Raw genomic sequence first — 24,849 nt, forward strand, 5'->3', positions numbered from 1 at the left:
GGGTAATACGAAACACTTTAAATGTGATAACTTCCCATTCGTATTGTTTGAAGAGATAAGAGTCAAAGCCCTGCTAAGCATGCTTTTGAATTCACTTATCAGTGTTTAAGCAGGCTTTTCTCCTTGCTCCCCCCCAACCTGGGCAGTGAGAGACGTGGGGAGAACCTGGGCCGGCAGCTCCAGCCTGCCAGGGCCCCGCTTCCCCCGCTGACCTTGCCGCTAAAGCAGCGCAGGGCTTGGAGCAGCAGCGCCTTCTGCCCCCAGTAACCCCAGTAACCCCGGAACTGGGGCAGGTGCTGCTGGTCCTGATCACGCCTGATGGGAACTCGGGGCTGCAGCATGGACCAGAGCTTCATGCGCAGAAGGCCAGGGTGCTCTCCACCAAGTTTTCCTAAAGCTCAGTGCCACCATTTAACAGCGGGCGAGACCTCCCCCCCCAGCAGAATATTAATTCTGTATTAATTCATGCTACATCTGCTAATTAGTACCTACACAAACGGGCATTACACCTTTGCAAAACATTGCACAGCAACGGGCTGTACGTGGGAATTACGCGTGTGACCGGCGAGGGGATGGATGGAGGGGCTCTGTGACCCCCCCACCTCCCCCAAACCCCACAACAGCAAAGAATTTCAACTTTCAGACAAACAACTTCATTTACAAGTGTGTCTCTAATTAGCTGCAGAATTAGTAAAGCAGAGTTTTCCCCCCATAGATCGGCCAAACCCCTGAGGGAGGCTGTGGAATAGAGAGAATCGCATTTCCAATTATTTTGTTGAATTGCTAATTTAGTTATTGTGCCTGGCGTAATTGTGATGGGTATTGGGTGTGCAATTCAATTTGTTTTAAATATTTGTGGGAAGGCTGATCAGTAATGGAGCTGACCTATTTCATGGCCCAAATTGAGAGAAGAGACTAAAACAAAAAACAGCTACAAAGCCACAGTTTGTCTCAGTTTTTATTTTGATGTCTCTCATCCCTCTTAAGACTGTTGATGCAACAAAAGGTTTACATTAAAAGATGATGGCACTTTGATCTCGGGCTTTTGAGAGCTTACAGCTTTGGTACTTTTCTTGGCATTTTAATATGTAGATATTTTAGGCTAAAGAGTTTTAAATGCATTTCTAGAGTTCACTGGGGTCCCCCCCATCCAAACCGTATGATGTTTGTTAAGGTGATTTATGCTTTTGCTCATCAGGACTCCGCTTTGAGAACAACGCTGGGGTTTTCCTGGCTAACATCGTCTGGTTTGACACGTCACACCCCAAAACTAACCTTCACGGCAGGGAACTTGGGAAAGGAGCTGGTGCACTGCTCCGGGGTCAGCCGGGGACAGCCCTACAGCCCAGGTCCTGCTCACTTGTTTCAGCTGAACATTAAAGAGGAAAATGAAGCTGGGGAAGGGGCACGATGCTAACAGCTCGCCGGGGCAGCAGCTGCGGGCTGGGAGCCAGGCCCAGCGTGGGGCAGAGAGCGGAGCCCTCGGAGAGGAGCTGCTCCTCCCGCTGGCACCTGTGTTCTTATGTCCCAAAAGGTTTATTCCAAACACCTCCAGAGGGGTGACAACGGGAGGGAACAAAGGGCAACAGGGGCCTGCCGGGCAGTCTCATGAGGAGCTCGTGCAGGCAGGGGCACAGCCGAGACCACGCAGTGCCTCAGCTCCTTCCCTGAGGCAAAGCAGAGCTCCCCGGAGGTGCTTGGGATGAGGGGTGACAGACTTTTCACTCCTGGCAACAGAGAGAGATGTAATTCATTCTTTTTATTAAAAGAAATTGAGGTAAGTGAAATACTTCAGCACCAGCAAGAACTATGTACCGAGGGTGGTTTCCCCGCAGCGCCTGCCCCCCGCCCGGCTCGGTTCGGGCACTGCCCCCCACGCCTGCAGCACCCACGGCATCCGCAGTGCAACCTCCAACCAGCTCCAATGCTAACTACTGGCTGTTGTTTTTTTTTGGAGCTACTTTACCCCAAAATTAAGTCAAGCCTGCCCCGGTGCCTGTAACGCTGAGCTAGAGGGGCTCTGCTCTTGCCCAGACTTTGGCAGCTGCAGCTCCCCCCAAGCACAGGAACCGAGCTGTGGGCACCAGCACATTTCCTGCTGACACCTGCAGGCACCACGGCGATGGCCGGGTCTGAGGCACCACCACGAAGGAAACGCTGGGGACAGGAGAGGAGCCCAGCGGGCCGTGCGCTGCGCTCGCCCACCCCGAGCAGTCCTGCCTGGCTGAGACATTCTCTGTCTGTCCTTTGTGTCCTGCTGCAGCCCAGAATGGCCTAAGTAAAAGCATCTTTAGGGGCTTGTTCGGGGGGCTCTAGTGGAAAAAAAAGAGTCTTTGAAATCAAATTAGGGTTCTAAGCTATTAGGACGAGGCTAGTCCTTCGGATGACTCCAGGCACCGTGGGCCGTGGTGCTGTGCTCCCTGGGGAGGAGAGCAGCCGCCCGCGGTGCTGCACCTTGGCTTTGTAAGAGCTCTCGCACCCCACACGCAGAAGGGGTGCGCTGCAGCTCGGAAGGAAAGAGCACAGGTGTGAGGCACTGGCATTGTAATTAACTCATAAAAACATCCCTTCTGATTCGTGCAATACTAAAAGCGGATTTGTAAAATCAGAAATACTTTTTAAGACAATCATTGGTGTAAGCTCTCCAACATTACATTTTACAGACTTCCTGCGTACCTGATCTTTTATTATGGTCAGGAGGCCCCTGAAAATAAAAAAGTGTCGAGATTGGCAAAGGCCCCGGGGGCAGTCTCAGCAGGGAGCTGCCTCAGCCTGCGCTGCGGGCAGCCTGGCCCCTGCCCAGCACTGACTGCGGACCCACTGCGGACTGTCCTGGCTGCACAGCGACCACTGGAGCAGGTGAACGTGCCAGCTGGTGCTAAAGAAGGTGATGACCAAAAAGTAACTGCTTTTTAATATTTCTGTCTTGTGGGAACCATCTGGGTCCCTTCCCCAGCTGCCCATGAGGGTGACCCAGGTGGTGGGGGCGGCGCTCAAGCCAGCTCTGGGGCAGGGAGGGGCACAGGAGAAAAGCTGCTCAGGTGCCTTAAACCCAATTTTGCAGTTCTAACCCCATCTGTGTGTTCGACTCTGTCCCTTCCACTCCCTAACGTATCTGCTTTTAGCTTTGGCTGCCTACTCACATGAAAGGAATTAGCACTTAGAGGATGTGTATGCAGAAGTGGGGCTGCCCCATGTGTGTTACCCCTCACAATGAGTAGGGAAGGCAGAGCAGAAACGGCTGAACAGCTGCATTTTGGTCTCATCTTTTATCTCCTCCTAGAAGGGCTTCTCACACGCCTCAGTGACCCATTCTAAGGGAACTGGGCACAAAGGCAAAGGGTTGGAGCCTGTGAAGCCCTGCCCTGCCGCTCCCCCTGGTAGGGAGCAGCCCTGGGAAGCCCGGGAGCCTCCCTGGCTGCTGGGGCACGGGCACGGCGCTGGCTGTAAATGCTGATCTTCTTCTGCTACCGAGTAACAAGACAGACATCTGGAATAAAAATCGCACTGGCTGACAGAGACAAGAGGGCTGACACGGTGGCGGACGCCACTCGCCCACACGACCCCACACAGGAGGATTTCCCAGCTGCAGGGACAAGGGGGGGCTCCCACCCGCTCCCCAGGGTCCTGCCCGGCCTCGGCCCGCAGCGGACGCCCCCGCAGGGTGTCAGGGCTGTAACGTTGGCACGTGGCAGCACCGCACGGCCGCTGCGGGGCCGGGCGTGGGGAGAGGAGCGGGCAGGGGCGGACTCAGCCCCCGCTGGGCTATGCCAAGACCTCACGGTACCAGCGTACCCGTCATTGCCTGGCTGTGGTTTTGTCGAACAGCTAACTGATGCGTTGGTCCAGTCACGCTTTGTTAAATAAATAAGGTACAGTTAGACAGCTGTAACTCAATTCCGCAGGTGCTTGTGTTTATACATTTTCCTCGTGTCTGTGGCCAAAGAACACACTTCCTCTGGTCAGTCTGATTTGAAAAAATAAAAATGTCACTCTTCCAGCATTTCCCTGAGCCTCCCCGTCTCGGTACAGTGGTCGCAGTCGAGCAGACAAAGGGCAATTCTGAGCTTTTTTTTTTTTTCTTTTTTTTTTTTTTCCTCCACTGTACCGGGCAGGGGGGAGTACGGGAAATCGATGCTCTTACGTTGAAGAAGGCGAGTCCATTGTGGAGAGGATCCGCACGATCTCCGCTCGCTGGGTGGGTGATATATGCTGGGTCATGTGCACGATCGAATCCATGGCAACCTCCGGATTGGCCTGGACCAGGCTGGAAAGAGGCGAGAGTTAAGTGACGGCAGCCCCGGCCCTCGCACCGGAGCGCGTCCGACAGCTCCCCGTCAGGGAGGACTGAAATATGGGGTCTTTAAGAGAGAGCGGCCGCGGCAGCAGGCACTTGTGTTAACTGACTGCGAGCCGTGCGGGCTCCGAGGGCCTTCGCGCCGATCAATGGTGGCAGAGCTCAGACGTGCGGAGGCTGAAATCCCCACGGGGCTGGGCCGGGCCCACCCAGGGCAGCAGGGGAGGTGTGGGGAGGGCAGGAGCGAGCCCTGGTGCCACTGGTCTCACAGTGTTTGGCTCACGAGGCTGAACGGGTTCTGCAGGATGTCTGCAAACACCAACAGTACCTCGGACAGGCAGGAGGGTTGGGTTGTCTGCCGATGTGTTAGTATCAGGGGGTTTATTTGCTGTAGTTCTGAGCAATAATCAAAAGGAACCGGGCATTTTATGACACTGAGCGCAGAAGCAGCTAGCTGGTCTGCAAAGACTAGGGCTGGAAGAAATAAAGGGATGAAAACTGAGGGTTCTCTGGCCGTGTGTGGTCAACACCCCACTGACGGCAGTACAGAGCTCAGAGATTTGCTCTCTCCTTGCTTCACGCAGCATGTGCTCCTCCAAAATACATGACCTCCTACCAACTAATAATTTTCCATTATCTGTCTCAAATGGAGAAAGACACATTAGCAATGGAATTTCTGTGCCCTGGATCTTCACGGCTCTCGTTTTAGGGAAGGGCAGAGCATGGCCAGGGAGGTTTGGATGCTGCTGGAGAAGAGCCCCGCTCTGGTGTCTTTTTGTTCATTTGCTCTGCTCATTTTGCTCAAGGCACCCGCCCTCACAGGAGCTCTCCAGACCAGGCAGAGTCCACAAGATGCAGATTTTGGACAATTCCCTATTTCTCATTAGCTCCCGCAGCGGTGCCGGGCCGCGCGCGTGGCTTACCTCCGGATCTGCTTGAGGATGTAGTCCCTGGAGATGTACTTGATGTTTTCATCCACAACGGAGCGAACGCCTTCCTCTTCCGTTAGCTGCTTTTCCAGCCACTCCACCAGGTCCTTGTTGCTGTCCCACAGGTAGGCCTGTGAGCAAACCACAAGCGTCACCGCGGGTCCCAGCGCCCGCCCCAAGTCCCGTGGGCCCACCGCTGACTGCAGGCACCCGCTCCCCATGTGCCGCTCCTGGAAGTTATCCCAATTACTGGCAGCCTTGGGGCAGCCCTCGGTGGTTTTTCCACTGTGCTTGGCTTTTATAAACACAATCAACAACTAGCAGGTCACAAGACGATTCATTTCTTCCGCATCTCCTCCTGTAGGTGTGGTTACACACGAGCCACGGAGGCAGCACAGCTTCCAGGGGCTACCACTGAGCCGCGAGGGATGCCCCTGAGCTGCCCCTGCCAAGAAGCCAGATCCCAAAAGGCCACAGCCCCATGGGGAGGGCAGGGCGGGCCAAGGGCACAGCTGAGCGGGGCTTCTGGTGCTGAGCCCTCCCAGGACCCACGTCCCTGCTGCTGGGAGGCTGAGGCGGTGTCGGCGCACGGCAGGACCCAGCCCGGACACCCACGGCCCTTCCTGAAGGAGGTCGCTGTGTCCGCAGCCCCGAGAGGCCTTGGCAACAAAACCCATTTTTAATTTTGCAAGATCATTTCACCTGATATTTGCTAGGTAGCTGACTACATAATAATTCAGGAGTGTGTTAGATGCCTAATAGCCTTCTCGCTCCTCTCTTCTCCTCTCATTTTCTTTACAAATCATTTAAGAATCGTTTTGTTAATGGTTTCCGGAAAAGCAAGTACCACCATTAGCACTCATTCATATTTATGTCATTTTATTTGGGTAATTAAACACAAAGCTCGTCATTTAAAGGTGCACTATCCTTCTCTGTTATCACTAACGAAGTCAAAGTCAGAATGACAATGAGCTCGGGGCGGTAACTCAGGAGGTGGCTCTGGGCCTGGCTGAGCCGCCCCGCACCGCGCTCGGTCCTGCCGAGGTGGGGGCACGCGATGGACGTCTGCACCCAGAGCTGAAGGCTCAGCACACGAGGCCAGGGCGCCAGCGAAGGCCTGGGGCACCCTTGGGGCGGCAGCAGCAAGCCAGCAAAACGCTTTCACTGCAGGAAATCCCGCGGCCATCCCGCCTGGCTCCCCACAGCCGATTTCCTTCAGCCTTGCCAATACCGGAGAGGAGCGCAAAGACGGCACTGGCACTAACGACCCGTTGTTTAATTATCACCTCCTCGCTGCTGACCTTTCATCTATGTACTTAATTACCAGTTCCCAAAGTCCAGGAACTTTTTTCCCCTCTTTCCTAGGACTCTCACAAGAAATGCTCGCCCCGTGCTGACAAAGCTGCTGCTCCACCCGCGGGAGCTGCTGTGCCGTGGCGAGGGGCCTTCGCGCACACCCAGCACGGGTCCTGCCCGACGTGCTGCAGAGGTGCCGGCTGAAGCAGAGGCCGAGCCCGGTGCTCGCAGCGATCCAGCAGCAGCAGCAGCAGCCTCGTGGCCCAGCAGGGAGATGCCGCGGTCCCGCAGGCTGCCCCCCGTGGGCAGGGTGCGTCCCTTTCAGCAGGAAGATGCTACAGGGGTACCAGACTGTGGCCCAGCGCTCCCACCAGGTGTTTTGGCTTTTTTTTCCTTACAAATTATGTGTATGACTGTCTTAAAGCAGTGATGTCATGTCAGGCTCGAGATTTTGCTTATTTCATTGTTTTTTTCTTATTATTATTTTAAACTCGTTAGTTTTTCCTCCTTGCTTCTGCCCCCAGACATGCCAGCAATGCTCCCTGCATACAAAGTAGGGCACTTAGGAAGATTTCAGGGAAGGGAAAAAAAAACACCAAGAAGCTGCCTTACGGTTGCAGACCTGCGTAAAGCTAGATTTACCCAAGAATCCCAAAGCTTTTACTTTAGGAGAATATTTAATACTCTTATTAATCATTTTTAATCCGTTTGCTTTTAATTAAGAAACAGCATGATGCTTTCCTATCAACATATGCCAGGGAGCAGATTAATTGTGGCTTAAGATAACTCTCCTTGATTGGTGTAATGTATTAGCTAACGAGATGCCCGCTTTTAAAGACGCTCAGACACTACCTTGGAAAGCCTGCTGCCCTCCAGAGAGCACTTCCCCCCCTTTTCTGGAACCCCTGAGTGTTTGTGACTTTAAAAATAAAATAAAATAAAATGAAAGAAAGAACTCAGATTGGAGGATTGTGACAAAAACAACCTAAGAGCCACGACAGAGATTGCTCTTCAGAGATTGCCAGCTTCAGAGTTGGAGCACAATTAAAAAAGAAATCCTGCACACAACCATCAGATGAGGACGGTGCCGAGGCAACCCCAAACCCCCCCAAACCTCAGCAGCTACATCTGGCAGCAAATCTGTGCCCCTGCCTTTGATGGCACACGGCTCCACGTGGCCTTAAAGCCCTGCACAGCCCGGGGGACTCAGGGGCTCCTGTGGGCTGGGACGTGGGGACGGGCACCGACTGCCGGGCACGTGCGAGCTGAGTTCAGGGCCCAGGGAAAGGGGAGGAAGGGGAGGGCAGCCCCGAGGAAGGGGGACAGTGGGGACACAGCCTGCTCAGCAAGCAGCAGGACAGGACCAGGATGGCTCCGTGGTTTGGCTCCTTGCTGCTGCCCCCAGACCTGACCGAAATGCCCCCTGCAGGCACGGAACATCTGCCCGGCAGAACTGCAGCACAGGAACCCCTCCTCCCTTCAGCATCAGTGGGTAGCGCAGGATTTAGGATATTATTCAGTATAAAAGAATGATTAAAAAATAGCAACAATCCTGCTTTCACATCACAGAGGATTGGAGGGACGCAGGGACTGGTCCCCACAGCTGGGGGAGCTCCTTCCCCCTGCCTCTGCGAGCGCTCGCAGCTCCGCAGCGATATTTCAGGCACACAGACACGGGGGGCTGGAGATGTTCGGGGGGGTGCACAGCGTGTCCTGGGGCTGCTGGGACTCCTGCTGCCAGTTCTGCCAGGCAGCAGCACCTCTGCGCAGCCTCCTTCCTAGGGCCTCCTTCCTGGCTTTGCTGAGACAGCTGCTTGTCTTTTCAGGATGCTCAGGTTTTCACACCAGTGGTGCTTGTGAAAAACCGATTGAACTGAGCGTGTTGCTATTCTGGCCTGATATGAAGTGTTCCCATACAGCAGCTCGTGACTGGGAACATTCCCATGTTCTCTTTTATCACCTAAAATGCTTTTGGACGTTGCATTTAAAAACCAGAAGTCCAACTCCACCTGGGAGCACTTCACGGAACTCACACCCAAGACAGACTGCTGCCGTGGTGAAGCTGCATTTTCTCTTACCTTTACAGTCCCTTCGACTTCCACAAACCAGCGTCTCAGCATAGCCTGGATCTGCCCATCGGTCAGCTCAGGGTTGGCAGCGTGGATCTTCTTTTTGACCACGTCCTCCAGAAGAAGACGTCTCAGCCTCCAGTAGAAGAAGGTACGGGAAGTTTTCCAGTCTAGAATGTCCTGCCCCAGACACAGGTGGAGAAGGAGAAATGAGCGAGGGACATTTACATGGAGGAATACAGATGCCTTGCTCCCCACAGGAGGGAAAGGTGTGCGCTCAGGACATGTTCAGTTATGTCACTCACACAGGAGGAATATGCAGCCCCGGTGTCTGAGCCAGCTCACTGGGGCCGAGGTTTGTTTGCAGCCCCACGGGACACCCAGACCCTTTGAGCCTGCCTCCCCCAGCAGCTTGCCCTGACCCGGGGCGAGCTCCGTGGCACTCACAGTGATGGCCCCCTTCTCCTGCATCCGGCCGGGTGTGTCGTGCAAGTCGGCAAACTGCATGGCCACCTGGTGGTAAATGGGGATCAGGAACTCCTCCCGCTCCTTCAGCTTCGTCTCCAGCTCTTTTCGGTCGGCAGGGCTCAGCTCAGGGGTACCTGCAACAGGCACAGCCACATGTCAGGAACCTTCAGCAGGTCAGAGCCAGGGCTGTACGAACAGCTGCTGCCAGTCCAGAGGGAGAAGGGAGGTTTCTCAAGCCAAACCCAGGCTGCACTGGCCATGACGAGCGCCAGCCCATCGGCTGGAAGCCGTGCCAAGCAGCCTCGAGTTAAACCCAAGTGCTCCAGCCCAGCTCCCCTGCCAGCAACGTTCAGGCAAGAGCTCCAAAGGAAAGCTCCATGGAAACTCACTCCATTTAAATGCCAATGAGTTGAGCCATCAATTAAGTGACAGATTTGCTGGACTCACTCCTAAAAATGAATGATGTCCCACACACTGCTCATTTGAGCACGGACACGGTGAAGCCACGCACACAGTGACACGCTGCCCAGCAGGCTGCTCACTGCCCAGCCCACAAACACAGCAGGACCTCGTGTCCTCCCCGAGCTCCTCTTCCATGTCAGAGGAGATGGGAACAGCAGACAGACACACGGACAGACACACAGACACACGGACACCAACACACTTCCAACCCCCAGCCCAGCTGCACAGCACTGCTTCCAGGCCAAGCAATGCTTTTGCGAACCTACCAATACAAATGTTGCCTCACCTTTCAGGTGCTAGTAAGAAGGTTTTAATTAAGAGCAGCTACTCTTACAGCCTTCAGAATAAAGAATTATCGGTATTTATCCCCGTTAAAGCCACGAGTTCCTACATCCCCCTGCTCCAAGCCAGCACCGCTCGTGTGTTGTGGCCTCTCCGCCACGCGCACGGTGTACAGGCAAAGCAGCCAGGCCCAGTAATGATTTAGGTGAGATTAACAAATATGTCAATGTCTATTTTCTGCTTAATTTAAAAGCAGCGTCTATAAAGATTTTTGACTTCTGAACCCTGTTCTCCTGAAAGAAAGAAGGTAACAATGAGGAGGGGGGATAAAGAGTGATTATCCCATCATCGATCGTTTGTCAGGAGCATTTCTTATTCACTGGACTATTGTAAAAAGCTAAGCTCTCGATCAATCCTGTAAGCCCCCTGTACAATTAAATATCTTGGAATGGTTTTCTTTCTTTTCTAGTCAGATCTTGAGGCCTCAGGGTTTTTCAGAAAGCTCGGGCTTTATTTATTTATTTCTGGGGAAAAGAAGTCTCCTTCCACAAATCTTACCCTGGCAAGATGAGGGCAGTTAAAATATGGGATTCCTTTGCTCTAAAGGTACCGGACAGTTAATGAAACTGTTAAAGTTTAAATCATAGGAACATTATAGACCTCCGGGTATGGATCGGCCGCCGGTCGATAGGGAGACAAAGGGAGCAGCGCGCTGCAGCGACCACCGCGCAGCGCAGACGCGGGCTCCGGCACGCGGGTGGGGCCAGCAGGTGAGACGTGACGGCAATCCAAAGCAAGGAAGGACACGTGTGACCTTCCGAACTTGGCAGGCAACGCAGGACGCTTCTAAGACGGCTCTGTGAGTGCCATAAAATATCCCATGTGTCTGGGGTTGCGCTTTGCGCTGCAGTCGCCAGGTTGCCGGCAGGGCGCCGGGCGGATCGCAGCCACCGGCATGGGCAGAAGGGGGCAGGGAACGGCCTCGTCCCGAGCACCTGCAAAGCCCAACCTCCACGGGGAGCACACCAAGACCTCTTCATTCTACTGTGTCTTTTCGAGCCCCTTCTGAGGTCTGAGGAGCCAAGGCCAGGACCCTGCTGGGAAAAGGGGCCGTGCCGAAATGCCCTTCACCCTCCACAAGCTCCTCATGAGCAACAGGCGCGGGATCCGTCCTTGCTGACGCCCTCTGCTCAAACACAGCTGGGCAAACCAACAAAACCCGGTGCAAACCCACCCGGTATGGATTATTTAACCTCAAACTTTCCCCAGCTGCCAGCCTCTGCTGTCTGCCAGGCGTGACACCAAGGTGTCCCCGTCCCCAGCCGGTGCGATCCAACCTCCCGGCTCCCAAACATTTTCCTCCCGCTCCTGCAGCCCGTGACCGTCCCCAGTCAATTTATGCTCCTCTCCAAAAGTTAAGGGCAAGCATCGCGGCGGAGAAAGCACCACCTAAACTATTTTGATTTGTGCCCCATTAATCCAAAAACCTCGTCGGGGTAACCGCCCTCCTGCCCGCCCCGCGCACGGCGGCGGCTGCAGCGCTGCGAGGGGCTTTAATAAAGTCCCTGCCAGAGGGAAATGGCTCAGCAGCCCCATGAATCACGGCTTCCCATAACATTTAGTAGCAAAGTGCTTTTTTTTAAATATGACCAGTTTAACAGGTTAGACAAAATGACTTCAAGAAATGTTATTGTAGGTTCCCTCTGATTGCGGAAAGCCAGGCGGCTTCTGAATCAATTTGATGGTTTATGGTTTCGAAGCCGTTAGAAGGTGGGATTTTCTCCCTCACCCTCGGCACGCAGCCTCAGCATGGCAAAGCATTTACTCGGCCCTTTTCCTGCCTCTTCTTCGAACACACCCTCGAGGATCTGGGCCCAGCACTGAGCTCCCTGACCTGGCCGATCCGCAGCGGTCCTCACGCCGAGAGCCGGGCACTATAAACACCGCTGGCTCTGCAGCCTACAAAGGGGCATTAACAGCGACTGGTTAGTGCAGGGGTACAAATATCACTGGCATCTCACCTTCCTTCCCTCCGCCCTTAACACAGCTCCTGCTGACAAAATCAGCGAAGGCAGCAGGAAGGTGCTGGCCCCAGGGTGCCCGGCCAGCACGGCTCCCAGCCGGGCAGCGCTCGAGGGGAGAGGGAAGGTCACCGAGAGCCACTCGCGTCCCAGAGAGACGGGCATTTTTGGATTGTGGCTTGTTTCTTTAAATGAGGCTGCTTGTAATTGCTTCACTAAATATTCAGGAGGATTTATGTTACGGAGGTGCACTAGGAAAGAGCAGTGAAGGTCACACACGCTCGTGGCACGGGCTTGAAATATCCTTGTTGAGCTGCACCGTGCGATGTTCTGCCATGGTCCCTCCCAGCCCTTTGCTCCTAAAGCCTCTAATTAGCAACAGAGCAAAGGGTCAAAGTGTGGCAGTAAGTAATTCCCAAAAATTTGTATTTTGGGAGAATCATCGCCAAGCCTCCTGGGAGGACGCTGAAGATGCCAATTGTCATGGAGGAGCTGGCAGAAATCAGCGCTTGCTCTTCTAGACTCACGACTGTGAATTAACAACAATTTAAATGCAGCAGCACTTGCACACAGAAGCAGTTCCTGAAAATCAGCATCGCCTAAAAGACAAAAAGTTCCAGCCATGCTGACTGCATTCGTCCAGGGCTCCATGAGAGATGGCACCGCAGCAGCAGCATTTTTCTTAGTCGCTGCTCAAGAAAACAAGCAGCGCTTTGATTAATTGCAACACCGAGCCAGCAACCCACCCCTCAGAAAATAATTACTGGACTTTTGAACTGTAATCTACCTTGCCGAGCTAAAGCTGGGAGCCAAACGGGCCACGGGATGGAAGCTCTCAGCCCCTTGGGAAACGGGGCTGAGCCCGGGGCACCGACAGCCACGTCCTCGCCGTGCAGGCTCACCTCTGGTCCTGTGCCCTCGCGGGGAAGGTGAGGGCTGCCTGCAGACTGGTGTTTGTGCAGGAAAATTGTGAGAGCTGCTGCTGGCGTGGAGCTGCGTGCTCCCTCCACACGCCCCGTACAATGCAGCCGGGTGCTCACCAAAGGGGCATTTCAAATAAAATTATTGCTGTGTGCTAGCACACGGCCAACCTTCTCCTGGCGTCAGCTGCAGGGGATGTGCACACTGGCATCCCGTCGGCCAGGTGAACAAATAATTCCCTTTTACCACGCTAAATACCTGACAGGAGAAGCGTGGTGATGTGCTATCCGGCCCTGCTCTGCCTGGGTCCATTTTTCCATTCCTTTTATTCCTCTTCCACCACACAACTGCTCCGTTACACGCCCGCCATCTGCACGGCAAACTGAACTCCTGTTCCACTCCTACCTGCTTGGCTCTAATTGTAACAAATACGCAAAATAAAGCCAAATCTCCATTTCTCAACGACGGCCTGCAGCTCGCGTGGTCCCCGTGGATCGCCGCTCACCTCCTCGGCGTGCTGGGCAGGACGGGGCCATCCTCTCCCCCTGCCCTTTGCTCGGCACGGCTCGCTGTGCCGTCCTCGCCCGGCTCTGAGTGACATTTTAATAAAACACGGGGCTAATAAACATTTCGGCGCTCGTGCCAGGGAATTGATAATGAACAGATTTATGTCAAATGATTCAATATCTGCCAGCCTTCCCTGCTCTCCCACTCCCCCGCTGGAGTCGGAAGCCAGTGGCTGAGGACGCCTCGAATGAGCGCTCGCCGCTTCCCCACCCCTCCGCACCAGGCACATGCTGGCGAGCGGCCCCCTCTTCCCCACGATTCAGCAGCTCCGGGGAGGGATGACAGCCACTCAGGGGTTAAAGAGAGGCAGTGAACCCCCAGCTAATGAGTAAGAATTCAGCAGGCAGTGTAAGATAAATGGAGCTTTCTCTGCTTCTGCTGGAGTCAGCATGAACTGCGGCCCTGCGGCTTGTTTGTGGCAAATGGAGTGCGCGAAATATCAAAGGGCAGTGATCCAGAAGAAGACCGACTTTGACAAATTTTAAATTGGCCAGAAAGAAAACCAGCAAAAAAAAAAAAAAAAAAAAAAAAAATTATGCAATTCACTGTGTCCTGCAATCTTGGCTTTCCTGCTATGGTACGGAATTAGTGGCAAAACAACAGCAATGATCGCCCGATGTTGGGAGCAATTACGAGCCATCTAAGTGAGATGCTTATCAGTGACTGAAGCTTTTAGAGCTCTCTGTATGTACAGTTGTAAGTGACTTGCTCTTGTGTTGCAGTCATTTTAATTAAAGTGTATGGAGTTTGCTGGGAGTAATTACTCTGTAGAGGAGGAGAGGAAAAAAGCCTTGAACAGGCTCCTGCCTCCTCACCTCGCCCGGCTTTGCATTTTTGAGACTCCTGGCACAAAACTGTTTCCTTTCCTTCTCCCCTTGTTTTTTGTGGTCCCTCATGGTGTGGCTGGAGGCAGGTTTCTCCTGCCCCCCAGGACGTCACACCTCAGCAGCAGCTCCTCTGCGTGGTGCCGAGGTCCAGGAGGACACCCCAGGAGGTGGAGAGGGGACACCTGACGTGGAGGAGTTGGGTGACAGCCCCAGACCCGGCAGGGAAGTGCCCAGCAGCACGCCCACCGGGACCTGCACCATGCTCTGGTGCCACCGCACCGTCCGTTTGCTTCCCAACAGCCTCTGCCAAGTGGGCCAAAAGTGAGTTTTTGGGAAAACAACTTCCTTGCTACAACTACAAGCACTACAATGTTTTTTTTCCATTCCAGCAGACAGACACGGGAAGAACACCACAGCCACCTGGGGACTTGTGCCCCCTCTCCCCAGCGCCGTAACGCGTAACCCACTCGGATAAAACCACTGCCCCGTGCTGCTCTGCAAAACCCAAACAGCTGCTGGCCTGCTTCTCGCCCAGAAAGCCATCAGCACGGTGAGGGAAAACAAAGAGATTTATAAAATACTACCAAAAAGAGGAAAAATGTCTTTGATGCTATCAAAGACATCAGGAAGAACCTGGCTTTCAGCAGCACGCTGCTTCTCGCCACTCCAAGCACCTTTCGCAATTACCATTCTCCTCCCAAGGCATATCAGAATGCTTGTTTTGTGTCTAAATTGTTGCACTGCCATAAATTAAAAAAAAGCCAAATAATAAAATGTAACTGCAGCAATAGAGACGATTTATCAGTCATTTGCAGAACACTTTTCCTCCTGAAGGATCCCAAAAGGCTTTATAAATTCAAACCATACCCACGTAGCGTGCTTCCTCCACCACTAAAATGTAGTCAATTTTGGAAGTAAAAAGAGGCTCTGTAAGATGATACTCTTATAGTAAGAGCTAGTAAAGAACTATTTAAAGAGCCTATTCCCTTGGGAGAGTACACATCTGATATTAAGTGCGTTTTGCTGAACGCTCTGTATTTGGGCTGTTGGGTCCATACCGGGTGTTGGGATTGCTCGGAATGAAAGGCACAGCAATAACACAACACACGCAGCGACACACTGGCTGCTGAGCACTGCAATTCACCCCCTGTTTTACTGACGAGGTGAAGAATATTTGTATTTCTTTTCCTGAGACCGAAAAGCAGCAGACATTATTATCCAGAGCTACCTCAGACACACGATGACAGTCCAGCAGCCCAAAAATGTCTTTGGCCAAATTCTTAAATGCGCCAAATGATGCCAGCAAGAGGGTTTGGCCAAAAATTCCTGAGATGGAAACTAGAGCCAAGCAACTGTACTACGCGTCTGTTGTAAGACCCAATCAATTAAAAAAATAAAATAAAATTCAGTTGACAAAGACACTCTGTAATTGCACACGCCCTGGGTATGCTATACGCACACAAGCCCCCTCTCTCTCTCACGTCCATCCATGCAGCTTGTCTCATCTGGTTTTCCACCCAAGTTAGATGACAGTAAATAAAAATTATCATGAATTTGATAAAATGCCTCAGCGCCCCTTTTTAAGGCCCACAAACACACCCATCAGCCCCCAGCCCCACACAGACGTACCGAGGCGCTCGGCCAGGTGGATGTAGACGGGGTCCACTCGCCTCATTGTCTTCACCAGGTCTTTCCTGCGGAATTTGATTTCCACCGTCCCCTCTGGTTCCAGGATTCCTCCTCTGGTCAGTGACGGGAAAAGAGAAAAGAAAGGCACTTTCAGGTCATCGGACAAGGGGAAACACAAAACAGAATGGGTCAACGTTGTCTAGAGGGTATGCAGAGAAAAGAAGGGGAGGAGGGAGACAAAACAAAGAGAAAGAAGAAGAGAGAAAGCATCTTAGCTAGCATTTATCCAGGGCCACAGATGCATGTGAGGCTTCACAGAGCCGTGTCTGTCCATCAGCACGTCCTGCAGCCCGGTACAAGCAATGCTTTTGGCAGTTTCTTTCAAGCTGTGACCTGGAAGCTCTTTGGAAAGGTAGGTGAGCTCTGAGAAACAAACCAACGAACGAACCACCTCCATCAGAGATCTACCCGCCTCGTGGGTCACAGACAGAGGAGCACATGATTTGAAACTTGGGTTTGGTAAATAAAGTCCCTTCAGCCTTCAACCATGAGGACGGGAGGAACAAGGAGGAGGAAGGTCAGTGTTGAGGTTGTGGAGCAGCATCCGCGATGGGAATTACTGCAAATGCAACGGCGTGTAGGGCCAGGATGGCAGAGTGCACTGTCAGGTGTTAGTTCATTTCCCATTTGCCTGGTTATCTCCATATCCTATGGCTGCCCAAATTAAATTCATTTAAAGCAAAAATCTAACGTTGCTTCTGTTTTCTCTAGCACTCGTGGTGCTTCACTGCTCACCTCTGCAACAAGCCCATGCCCACCTGCTCCTCCTCCGGACTGCTCCAGGTAAAATGGCAATATTCACACCATCCTTCTGGTTCAACCTGCTCCTGGCTGCTACAGCTACACCAGGCAGGGCTGGCTTTTTCCCCCAAATGGTTCTGTATCTCTGTATTTTAGAGATTCTCTCAAGTATTTTAAAAGCATCCTTCCCAGGGTTTGCTTGCAGCTCCACGTCCCGAACCACTGGTACCGAGAACTTCACTTTGGGAAGTTTTATTCCTTCAAAAAGTGCCACTTAGATAGGACACTGCTGAGGGGTGCTGAAGAGCACGTTTCTGAGCAGCCTTCACTGAGTGCTCCTGGCTCAGCCAGGTAAATGTCTCGAAGCAGCTGGTTGCAGACAAAGTGTCCCTACCTGCTCTCCCGGTCGGCGTACATCTCCATGTGTCGGGGGTTGATGGTGGGGTCCATCACAGCCCAGGATCCCCCTCTCAGCTCTCCCTGCGGCGGGATGTAGATGAGCACGGGCTGCCGATACTCCCGCAGGCCGTCCACGATGTAGGCACCAAACTTCAGCACTTGGTCGTACATGTCTGCGGGACGAGGGACAGCACAGGGGTCAGGGCACGGCGCTGCTTTAGGCCAGGTGTGGTCAGGCTGGGGGAAAAACTGCAACTGCTCAGCTCTCCTAACCACCTCCTCCTGCTGCTGGCCTTAAGGGATGTGTAACTCCCCGAGCTTGGCTTTTCCGTGGGACCTGCAGCACGGCACAGCACGGCACACCTTGCACACACCTTCAGAAAAACCAGCGTGGGGAGGGTTTGGGTGTGAGACAGAGCTCCTCTCCTCTGCTGGCACGAAAATTTATCTAAGGCGTTTTGCTCAAAATTAATAAGAACAACTCCACCGCGTACAGACAGTACGTTGAAAATACCAGCCCCAAAGGTGATTTGCATAAAAGAGAAAAAAAAATGAAGGCAAAGAGAATTTATATGAGATGATATAGTTTGTAATGGATGTGGTTTGTAATGGAAACAGGCAGCCTCCAATACATGTATTTTGTTACACATAATTATATTTAGAAGTATCGAATCAAATGTATAAGAAATGAAAAATACTTATTAGGATTATCTCGTCTATCTCTTTGTCCTCCCAGGACTGCATCCTATGTTCCTTTCCAGTGCTTTTTAAGGCCTTGGTTTAGAAATCCCAAAGGACCAACTTTCCTACTACTCCTGGGGCATTTGCACAGCCAAACAGAAGACATTTTCCCCAGCGTTCAGATAATTTCCCCCCCTTTCCCATCCCATTTCATTTCATATTGTTACTCCTTGCATCACCCTACATAATTTCTCCACTCCTCTGGGCTTGCTATAAATAGCAGTAGCCTTTTAGCGTGTTTTTCTTTTTTTTTTTTTTTTTTAATGTTTTGTTTTGTTTTTTCTTTTTTTCCCTTCCTAGACACACTGTAGGTATTCATTTCTCCCACGTCTCCCAGTGCAGCACCTTCTAACCCCTTCGTCACACCTGATGTCCCTTGCTTAGCACTTCCCAACTTGTCTAACATTTCCTACTCATTGAAACAGCCACGCACAGAGCAAACTATGTGGGTTGCACGTTGCATGCACGCTCCATGCACAGAAGCTGGCTTGCAGGAACCGTCTTGGAAAGGCAGAGGCTTTGATTCATCTAAAACCCTTCCACCTCCTGAGAAAGCCACTGCTGGGGAAAAGAGGGACTCCAGCCAAGGTCCCCGTATCATTTAACCCCCAGTTTAACGTTAAGCATGAACATAGCTCAGCACCGAACTCTTGGGAAAATACACAAACACACTTACACATGCAGTAAGGGGACGGGGTATATGTAAAGTGCATTATACACATTATATATATTTATCTATCAGTACCACAGGCACTGATGTGCTCTCTCTCTCCAGTTCATTTGCAAGGTCATTGTCCAAGCACCCAAGAAAAGGAAACCCAGGTTATTTAAGGAATGCCAAATGCTGATGAGAAGGGCACCCTCCTTCCTCTCCTTGTGAATAAAAGCAAATTCTGGCAGAGACAGCGGGGGCTGAGCACCAAACAAAACTCCAACCTCTTCATTTGTCCTGAGCAAAGAAAAAGACCTCAAAAGGGGTGACAAATTTATTACTAATTACACAATTATTTTATTATGTAGTGCTAGTAATAAACCACTTGAAGTACTTTCAGCTAATTCTAGTGTTAAGAAAATAATTGCTTGATTCAAATTATTTTAACTGAATTAATTCTTTACTAGACATTTTTTACTAGTGCTACATAATAAAATAATTGTGTAATTAGCAATACATTTTTCACTCCTGCCAAGGGTATATATTTTACTCAGGTTAAGTCTCGAAAAAAGAAGTGCTACTTGTTTGAACAAGGCAGAGGTGGGGGGAGCAGAGGAACTGGGAGAAACTGAATGCTTCCTGTGCACAGCTCCAAATCCCCTTCGGGTTTACCAGGCCTGGCATGAGCAGGGTTGGGACCGTCCCAGCAGGCTGTGCTTAGTGTTTGATACGTGGATTTACACCACCGCCTGGCTTTGCTCACTTGCTCAGGTTTCCACCGAGGCCAACAGACCAGCTCTGGCGTTCCTGGGCTACAGAGGCACCTTCCTCGTTTCGGGCACGGCTGGGAACTGCTCTCCCCTTGGGGATCTCCCCTTTCCTTAAGGTAAATCACCTTTTGCCCAAACGATGACGAGAGCACACCCTGGTCCCCGTGGTGCCTCGCACAGCCCCACACAGCAGAAGGTGCTGAGCTGCAGAGACGAGCTGAGGGCAGTGGCAGAGCATCCGCAGCAGGGCCCATGACCTGTCTCTAGCATTAACCCCAGGCTGCTCTCCTGCAGGTTTTTCCCTCCTGCCACCTCAGCTCCTCAGTTTGCCCACGCTGACCTCTTCAGTGTGACCACAACTGCTGCAGGTGGGGACTGGTGCCAGAGGAGCTCAGTGCTCTGTGCCTGGGCAGCCTGGGCAGCCTGCTGCCTCGGTAGGTGCAGCTTTACGAAGTATTCTTGCTGTAACTAACACACTTGCTGTGTTTAAACCAAAAACTAACCTCTCCATCATCTTTTTTTTTGCAGCAGAGAACTACACATGTTTGAAGAGCAGGCTGGCTGCACAGCTCTTCTTGCAAAGAAGTTGCCGATGTTGAGATTGGAAAAATTTAAATTTACCGTATTTCTGAGCCAAATTTCAGTCCCGTACTAATTTAAACCTGAGCCTAATGAAATGCTCCTAAGACAGAAATGCTGCCGAGATCCTCCAGGAAGGCCGGTGTTTGCTGCTTGCAGCACACATTCCTGCTCTGGGTCTGCCTGCTCAGCTGCAGCGTGCATCAGCGCCTGCTACACGGAGACATGAAAGCTGCTGGAAGCTGTTATCATTACACCGGGTGTGTAAATATTGGCAGTCAGATGCATCAAGCATGCTAGAAAGGCTGCAGACAGCTTTCTGCATTTCCATCGTGTCGGGCAGCGTGCCCTGAACCTCCGAAGCTGGAACGGATCTCATCAGCTTGGCTGGATTATCAGCTAGGACCTGAAGGTAAACACCAGGCACACACTGGCTGCAGACACATAATGGCCCTCGTAAACCCATTACGGACCAGCAATACCGTCAGTCACCGTCCAGGTAATCAGAGATTTAAAACAGCCTTTTTCATTCTGCTTATTTTTTTTTTTTTATTGTTATTTATAACCTGTCCCGGGAAAAAATAATAAGTAAAACATGAAAAACCAACTGCGGGTGACCCTGTAGCACAAGCAGCGCTGCAGTTTAATGTCGCGGGGATTTGCATGCTATCAAACTATTCATGCCGAGTCCAAGACCCTGGTGCTAATTTCCAGTAAATTTCACGCTTGATGTCTCCCCGTTGTGGGTCACTGCCGGTTCGCCTAAATAAACCACTTCCAAATGGCTCCTCCATCTAAATATTCAAGCCAGTTTTTATAATTTAATTTTGCATTATGCTGAATAGCCTTCCGGCCAGATAGAGCTCATTGGGGAAACCACCAGCACCATTGTGATACGCCTTTATTTATGTTAGTTATTTATTTATTTTACCGCTTGAATTAGACCTCCTAGGCCGACTAGTAAAGAGGGTGGTTTTTTTTTTTGCTTTCTTTTTTTTTTTTTTCCCCCTCCGCTAATGTCAATTTTCAGCATAGCAAGAGCTGTCTCTAATCTTTTCCTACTCATTACACACAATTTTGGAGTCATTTTACCCACAGTGCAGTCGGCTCCTGGCAGTGTGTTTGTGTGCACTGAGGGGTGGCATAATTGTTTATTTTCCCTCCCTGCATAATCCCCAGCCAGCACTGAAACCAAAACTGCAAACAACTCCCCAAGGAACGTGGAGAGTGTCAGGAGAGACCGACGCTCGCTCTGGAGGCCCTTCAGCAGAAACCAAGATGCTGAAAATGCCCCAGCCAGCACACAGCCTGCAGTGCCCTGCTCTCTCCTTGCTCTGCGATGCCTCTCTCCTCTTCCTCCAGCCATGAGCTGGCGTGGAGTTAAGTGGGATGTGCAGCACAGCTATTAGCATCTTCACAAAAATTAGCATCTTTGCATCTTCTTTTCCACGCCAGGATCCTAGTTCCAACTCCAAAGCTGAATTCAGTTTTTGAGCAATGCTCCCAGCAAAGGCACTGGCAAAGCCAACAGATCTCGCTACACAGTAAGGCAAAATAATTGTGTAACCACCAAGAATTCATTAATTAACTACTTTCCCAGTAAGCGTGGCATGGAAAGCAAGTCACGAAGACAGTTCAGTAGCAGGACATGGAGCAGAAACCACCCTGACAGGTAACAGGCATTTTCCAGAGGAAAGAATTTTGCCATCTTTTGCCACTTTCTGCCCCTGCATTCTGCATTTCTTCTTGCCCTGCTCATGAGGCAGAGCAATCTGGCCTTTATTACAAAGCCAGCCTCCCCAGAGCAGGAACTTTTATTGTGTTAGAGGACCCATAACTTCTCGTTGTGTTTGTTAAGCCACATGCAGGTAAAAGGCTGTAATCTTTTACTTATTTAAATTTTATAGTATCAATCTCACGTTCTCGGCACTTCACACCATTTAAAACGGAAATATGCGGTACAAAAATCGAGCTGCCTGTGTATTAACCGAGCAGTTTTATAACGGTTCTGTTCAGATGAACAGCTTCTACCACCACCAGAGGCATCAACTGGGAGACAGCCCGTGATACACCAATATCACAGGGCGCAATGTTACCAATAAGACCGGATTTCCACCTGCTTCTGTCCCTCACTGCGTGCTCCCACCACCCTCTTGGAGGCTGGTCGGTGCCCAGAGAACCATTTTGGGATGCTAAACCATGGCTGGGAAGAGCAGCAGTGCTCTGAGGAGCAGGAGACAAGGCACGGTACAGGACGAGGGTACCCCAACTGCTGTTACCTTTCATCCCACCGGAGAAGCCTCTCCAGTTGGCAAAGACCATCAGAGGCAGCCCCTCTCTGTTGAAGTCGTTGATAGCCTGGGCTGTCTTAAAGGCTGAGTCAGGGAACCACACCTGGCCAGCCTGCTGGATTATCTGTGGGGACAAAAAGGATCGTTAAGCCTTGAAACAATTCTGTTAGCATAAGGGTTAGCACAAAAATATAGGAACGGTTGCAGAAAGGGCTGCAATGTGGAACCAACAATGGGGAGTGCAGCAGGTGAAATGCTTAGGATCTGCTTGCCCAAGGAAAAACTGGGACAATCCTTTTGTCACCAACATTAACAGGAGCGTTGTCACTGATTTACCTAGGGAGAAATGATACGGGAAGCCTGACGCTGCAACTGCTGCAAGAATGGGGAGGAGAGAGAGAAAAGGACATGCACAGGAGAAGACCCAGAAGAGACGATGTAGGAGGTAGGGCCACAGCTGTGAAATCAGGCAGGAGAAAAGCAAAATGTCAAAGCAGCAAGAGCATGAAACAATCCGGTCACAGCAAGAGAACAGGGAAATGATTTTTCCTTGCCAGATCTCCCAGGCCCTACGTCCTGCATTGCAGCAGGCTCACAGCAGAGGCAGGACTGCTGGGGAAGGCGCCCCCCGAGCCAAGAGCCTCCAGCCGCTGCCAGGTACCAGCACCCACACAAGGAATGCATTTATTTTTTGTGCCACCACCAAGACCAAAAAATGCCACCAAAACAAATGCTCTTCTCATGTTTTCAGAGGACAAACAACCAAGTGAGCAGGCGTTCAACCTACCTTGGCCTCCGAGTCCAGGTTTGCGGGGTCAGCGGGGATGCTCAGCTCCACTGTCCTCGTTTCTACGGCAACCACTCCTACAGGTATTCCTCCCAGCCTGCCAGCACCGAAACAAATCAAAATTCATACTTTTACTGTTACACAACTAGGCCATTTTTCCAATTTGCATCAAAATACCCAAAAGAGACAAATAATGCATGCTAACGGGGGAGGGAGAAGCACTGTGGCCTTTTTGAACAGTTTAGACGTGCGGCTGGATGGTTTCGGAGCTCAGTGTATAGTTCTCAAAGCAAAACCTAGCTCTGAACACTAACACACACCTCTTAAATAGAGTAAACCGAAGCCTAAGCTTTGACTGAAACAGCTACAAATGCACCTCTCCTCCCCCAGCATCACACAGATGTTGATGCTGGTGGTCTTACCCAGGACAGAAGTGAAGCCCCAAGGCTTCCCAAGCCCTGCAGATGTTTCAGCTCTGCATTTCTCTCCTCCTTACAGAACTCCCAGGTGGCTTGGCTGAAGGACGGGGAAAAGGGACAAGCTTTGGGTTTGCCTGTCCACCTCCCTGCTGCCCCTCGGCTGCTGGATGCCACGAGGTGAGGAGGGGATGTCGGCACCGGGGAGCTCCGGAGCGCTTCCCACAAAACCCACGCAGATTTCACCCGGCCCCGCTGACAGCCCTTGTCCCAGGCAGTCCCAGCAGGGCTGAGGAGCCCTCAGCAGCCACCCCGGGCTGGTGACACGCTGCAGGCAGGCAGCACGACACGGCCCGCGTGCACCAGGGGCTTGGAAATATTCCCATTCGCTATGATTAAGGGTCTGCCCAGAACCCCGTAATTGCAGAAGCCGTCTTAAATCGGTAACTTATAACTTGTGTATTAGGGCCCATGTGACCTAATAAAGAACATCTTTATCCAAGTATTACAGTTATTTATTGAACTTGAAAACAGCTCAAAACAACTTCTGTTTTCCATTATACTTCATATAAATTTTATCAGGCTAGCACATGAAGATGCTACATCTTGTTTTATAGTGTGTCCCTGGACAAGTTGCCATAGAATAATAAAAGACAATTTACAGCCAACAGCACACATATTCCAAACATACATACAAAAGATGAGTTTTGGCAGCACTTACAGTAACAATCCCAGAAGAATACATTCATATTTGTTTTTTCCAAGTGCCACTGCTTTTGAAAGAAGTCAGTTTCATTTGTATTCTATGTACTTGTGTGTGAGAGTCCAGAGCAACTTGGAATTTGTCGGAAGAAAGGAACTGCAAGTGAAGCTGAGCACAGGCCTGGGCAGAGACCTTCTAGCTTTGCCAAATCACTGATTATTTTTTTACCCGGTGTAATTCTTCACCTAAAAGCCTTTAAATGGTTGGAGTACCTTGTGAGATAACACTTGGTGTGGTACAGATGGCAGATAAAAATACTGAAGTGTATCAAAAGGGCACAGGAACACCCAAGGTTACCCGCTGTAATTAGGAGGGGAGCCAGCAGGTATTTTAGGCTCCGTTCGACAATGTATAAAGGCAGACAATATTCTGAGAGGAAAGGATCTCCAGGGGTAACAGCTCTCAGGCCCCTGGGACCAGCAGTGCTGTTAGTTAAATAAAAAATAAAGTTAAATAATTGTTAACAATCTCTCTCTTTTTGGCTTTTGTGCACATTAGAGCTGTCACTTCCAAGCAAAACAGAAGAAATGATCAGTCTATGCTTCACGTGGCAAAGAAGTAAAACTAAGGCATCCGATTCACCCAACAACTTATTTTTACTAGCAGTTTTGAAACGAGGTTCTAAAAAAATGCAAAGCACGATGAAAACACGCTTCCTACAAGCATCTAAAATGTCTCAGCATTTACCTTGCTCTGCCAACCACAACTGTCTGGGCCCAGGGCTGCATGATCTCCAGGAAGGAGCCATTGTCAAAGAAACCACTCAGCCACTGTCCTTTTTGACCTGAAAGGGAGGGAAAAAAGGCAATATCAGAAGAGGGAGGAGGGAAGGAGGGAAGGAAGAAGAAGGAACATAAAAGGACCAACCAAAACTTGTTTAAA

At 51.2% G+C, this 24,849-nt stretch overlaps 1 protein-coding gene across 6 annotated transcripts in view; it reads right to left on the bottom strand.

The window, feature by feature from the left end:
• Positions 1-3,889: 3,889 nt before the first annotated feature.
• Positions 3,890-24,849, bottom strand: part of ACACA (acetyl-CoA carboxylase alpha) — a 123,069-nt gene continuing 102,109 nt past the window's right edge. For all 6 annotated transcript variants that reach the window (XM_032201089.1, XM_032201090.1, XM_032201087.1 and 3 more), the window contains 9 exons: positions 24,655-24,751; positions 22,789-22,885; positions 21,990-22,125; positions 16,964-17,141; positions 15,769-15,881; positions 9,039-9,193; positions 8,601-8,771; positions 5,221-5,357; positions 3,890-4,267 (listed from right to left, as the gene is read on the bottom strand). In XM_032201089.1, coding sequence (XP_032056980.1) covers positions 4,141-4,267; positions 5,221-5,357; positions 8,601-8,771; positions 9,039-9,193; positions 15,769-15,881; positions 16,964-17,141; positions 21,990-22,125; positions 22,789-22,885; positions 24,655-24,751 — 1,211 coding nt within the window. In that variant the 3' untranslated portion in view covers positions 3,890-4,140. The remainder of the gene's footprint in view (positions 4,268-5,220; positions 5,358-8,600; positions 8,772-9,038; positions 9,194-15,768; positions 15,882-16,963; positions 17,142-21,989; positions 22,126-22,788; positions 22,886-24,654; positions 24,752-24,849) is intronic.

Source organism: Aythya fuligula, chromosome 20 (assembly GCF_009819795.1).
Source record: "Aythya fuligula isolate bAytFul2 chromosome 20, bAytFul2.pri, whole genome shotgun sequence".
NCBI classification, from domain to species: domain Eukaryota; kingdom Metazoa; phylum Chordata; class Aves; order Anseriformes; family Anatidae; genus Aythya; species Aythya fuligula.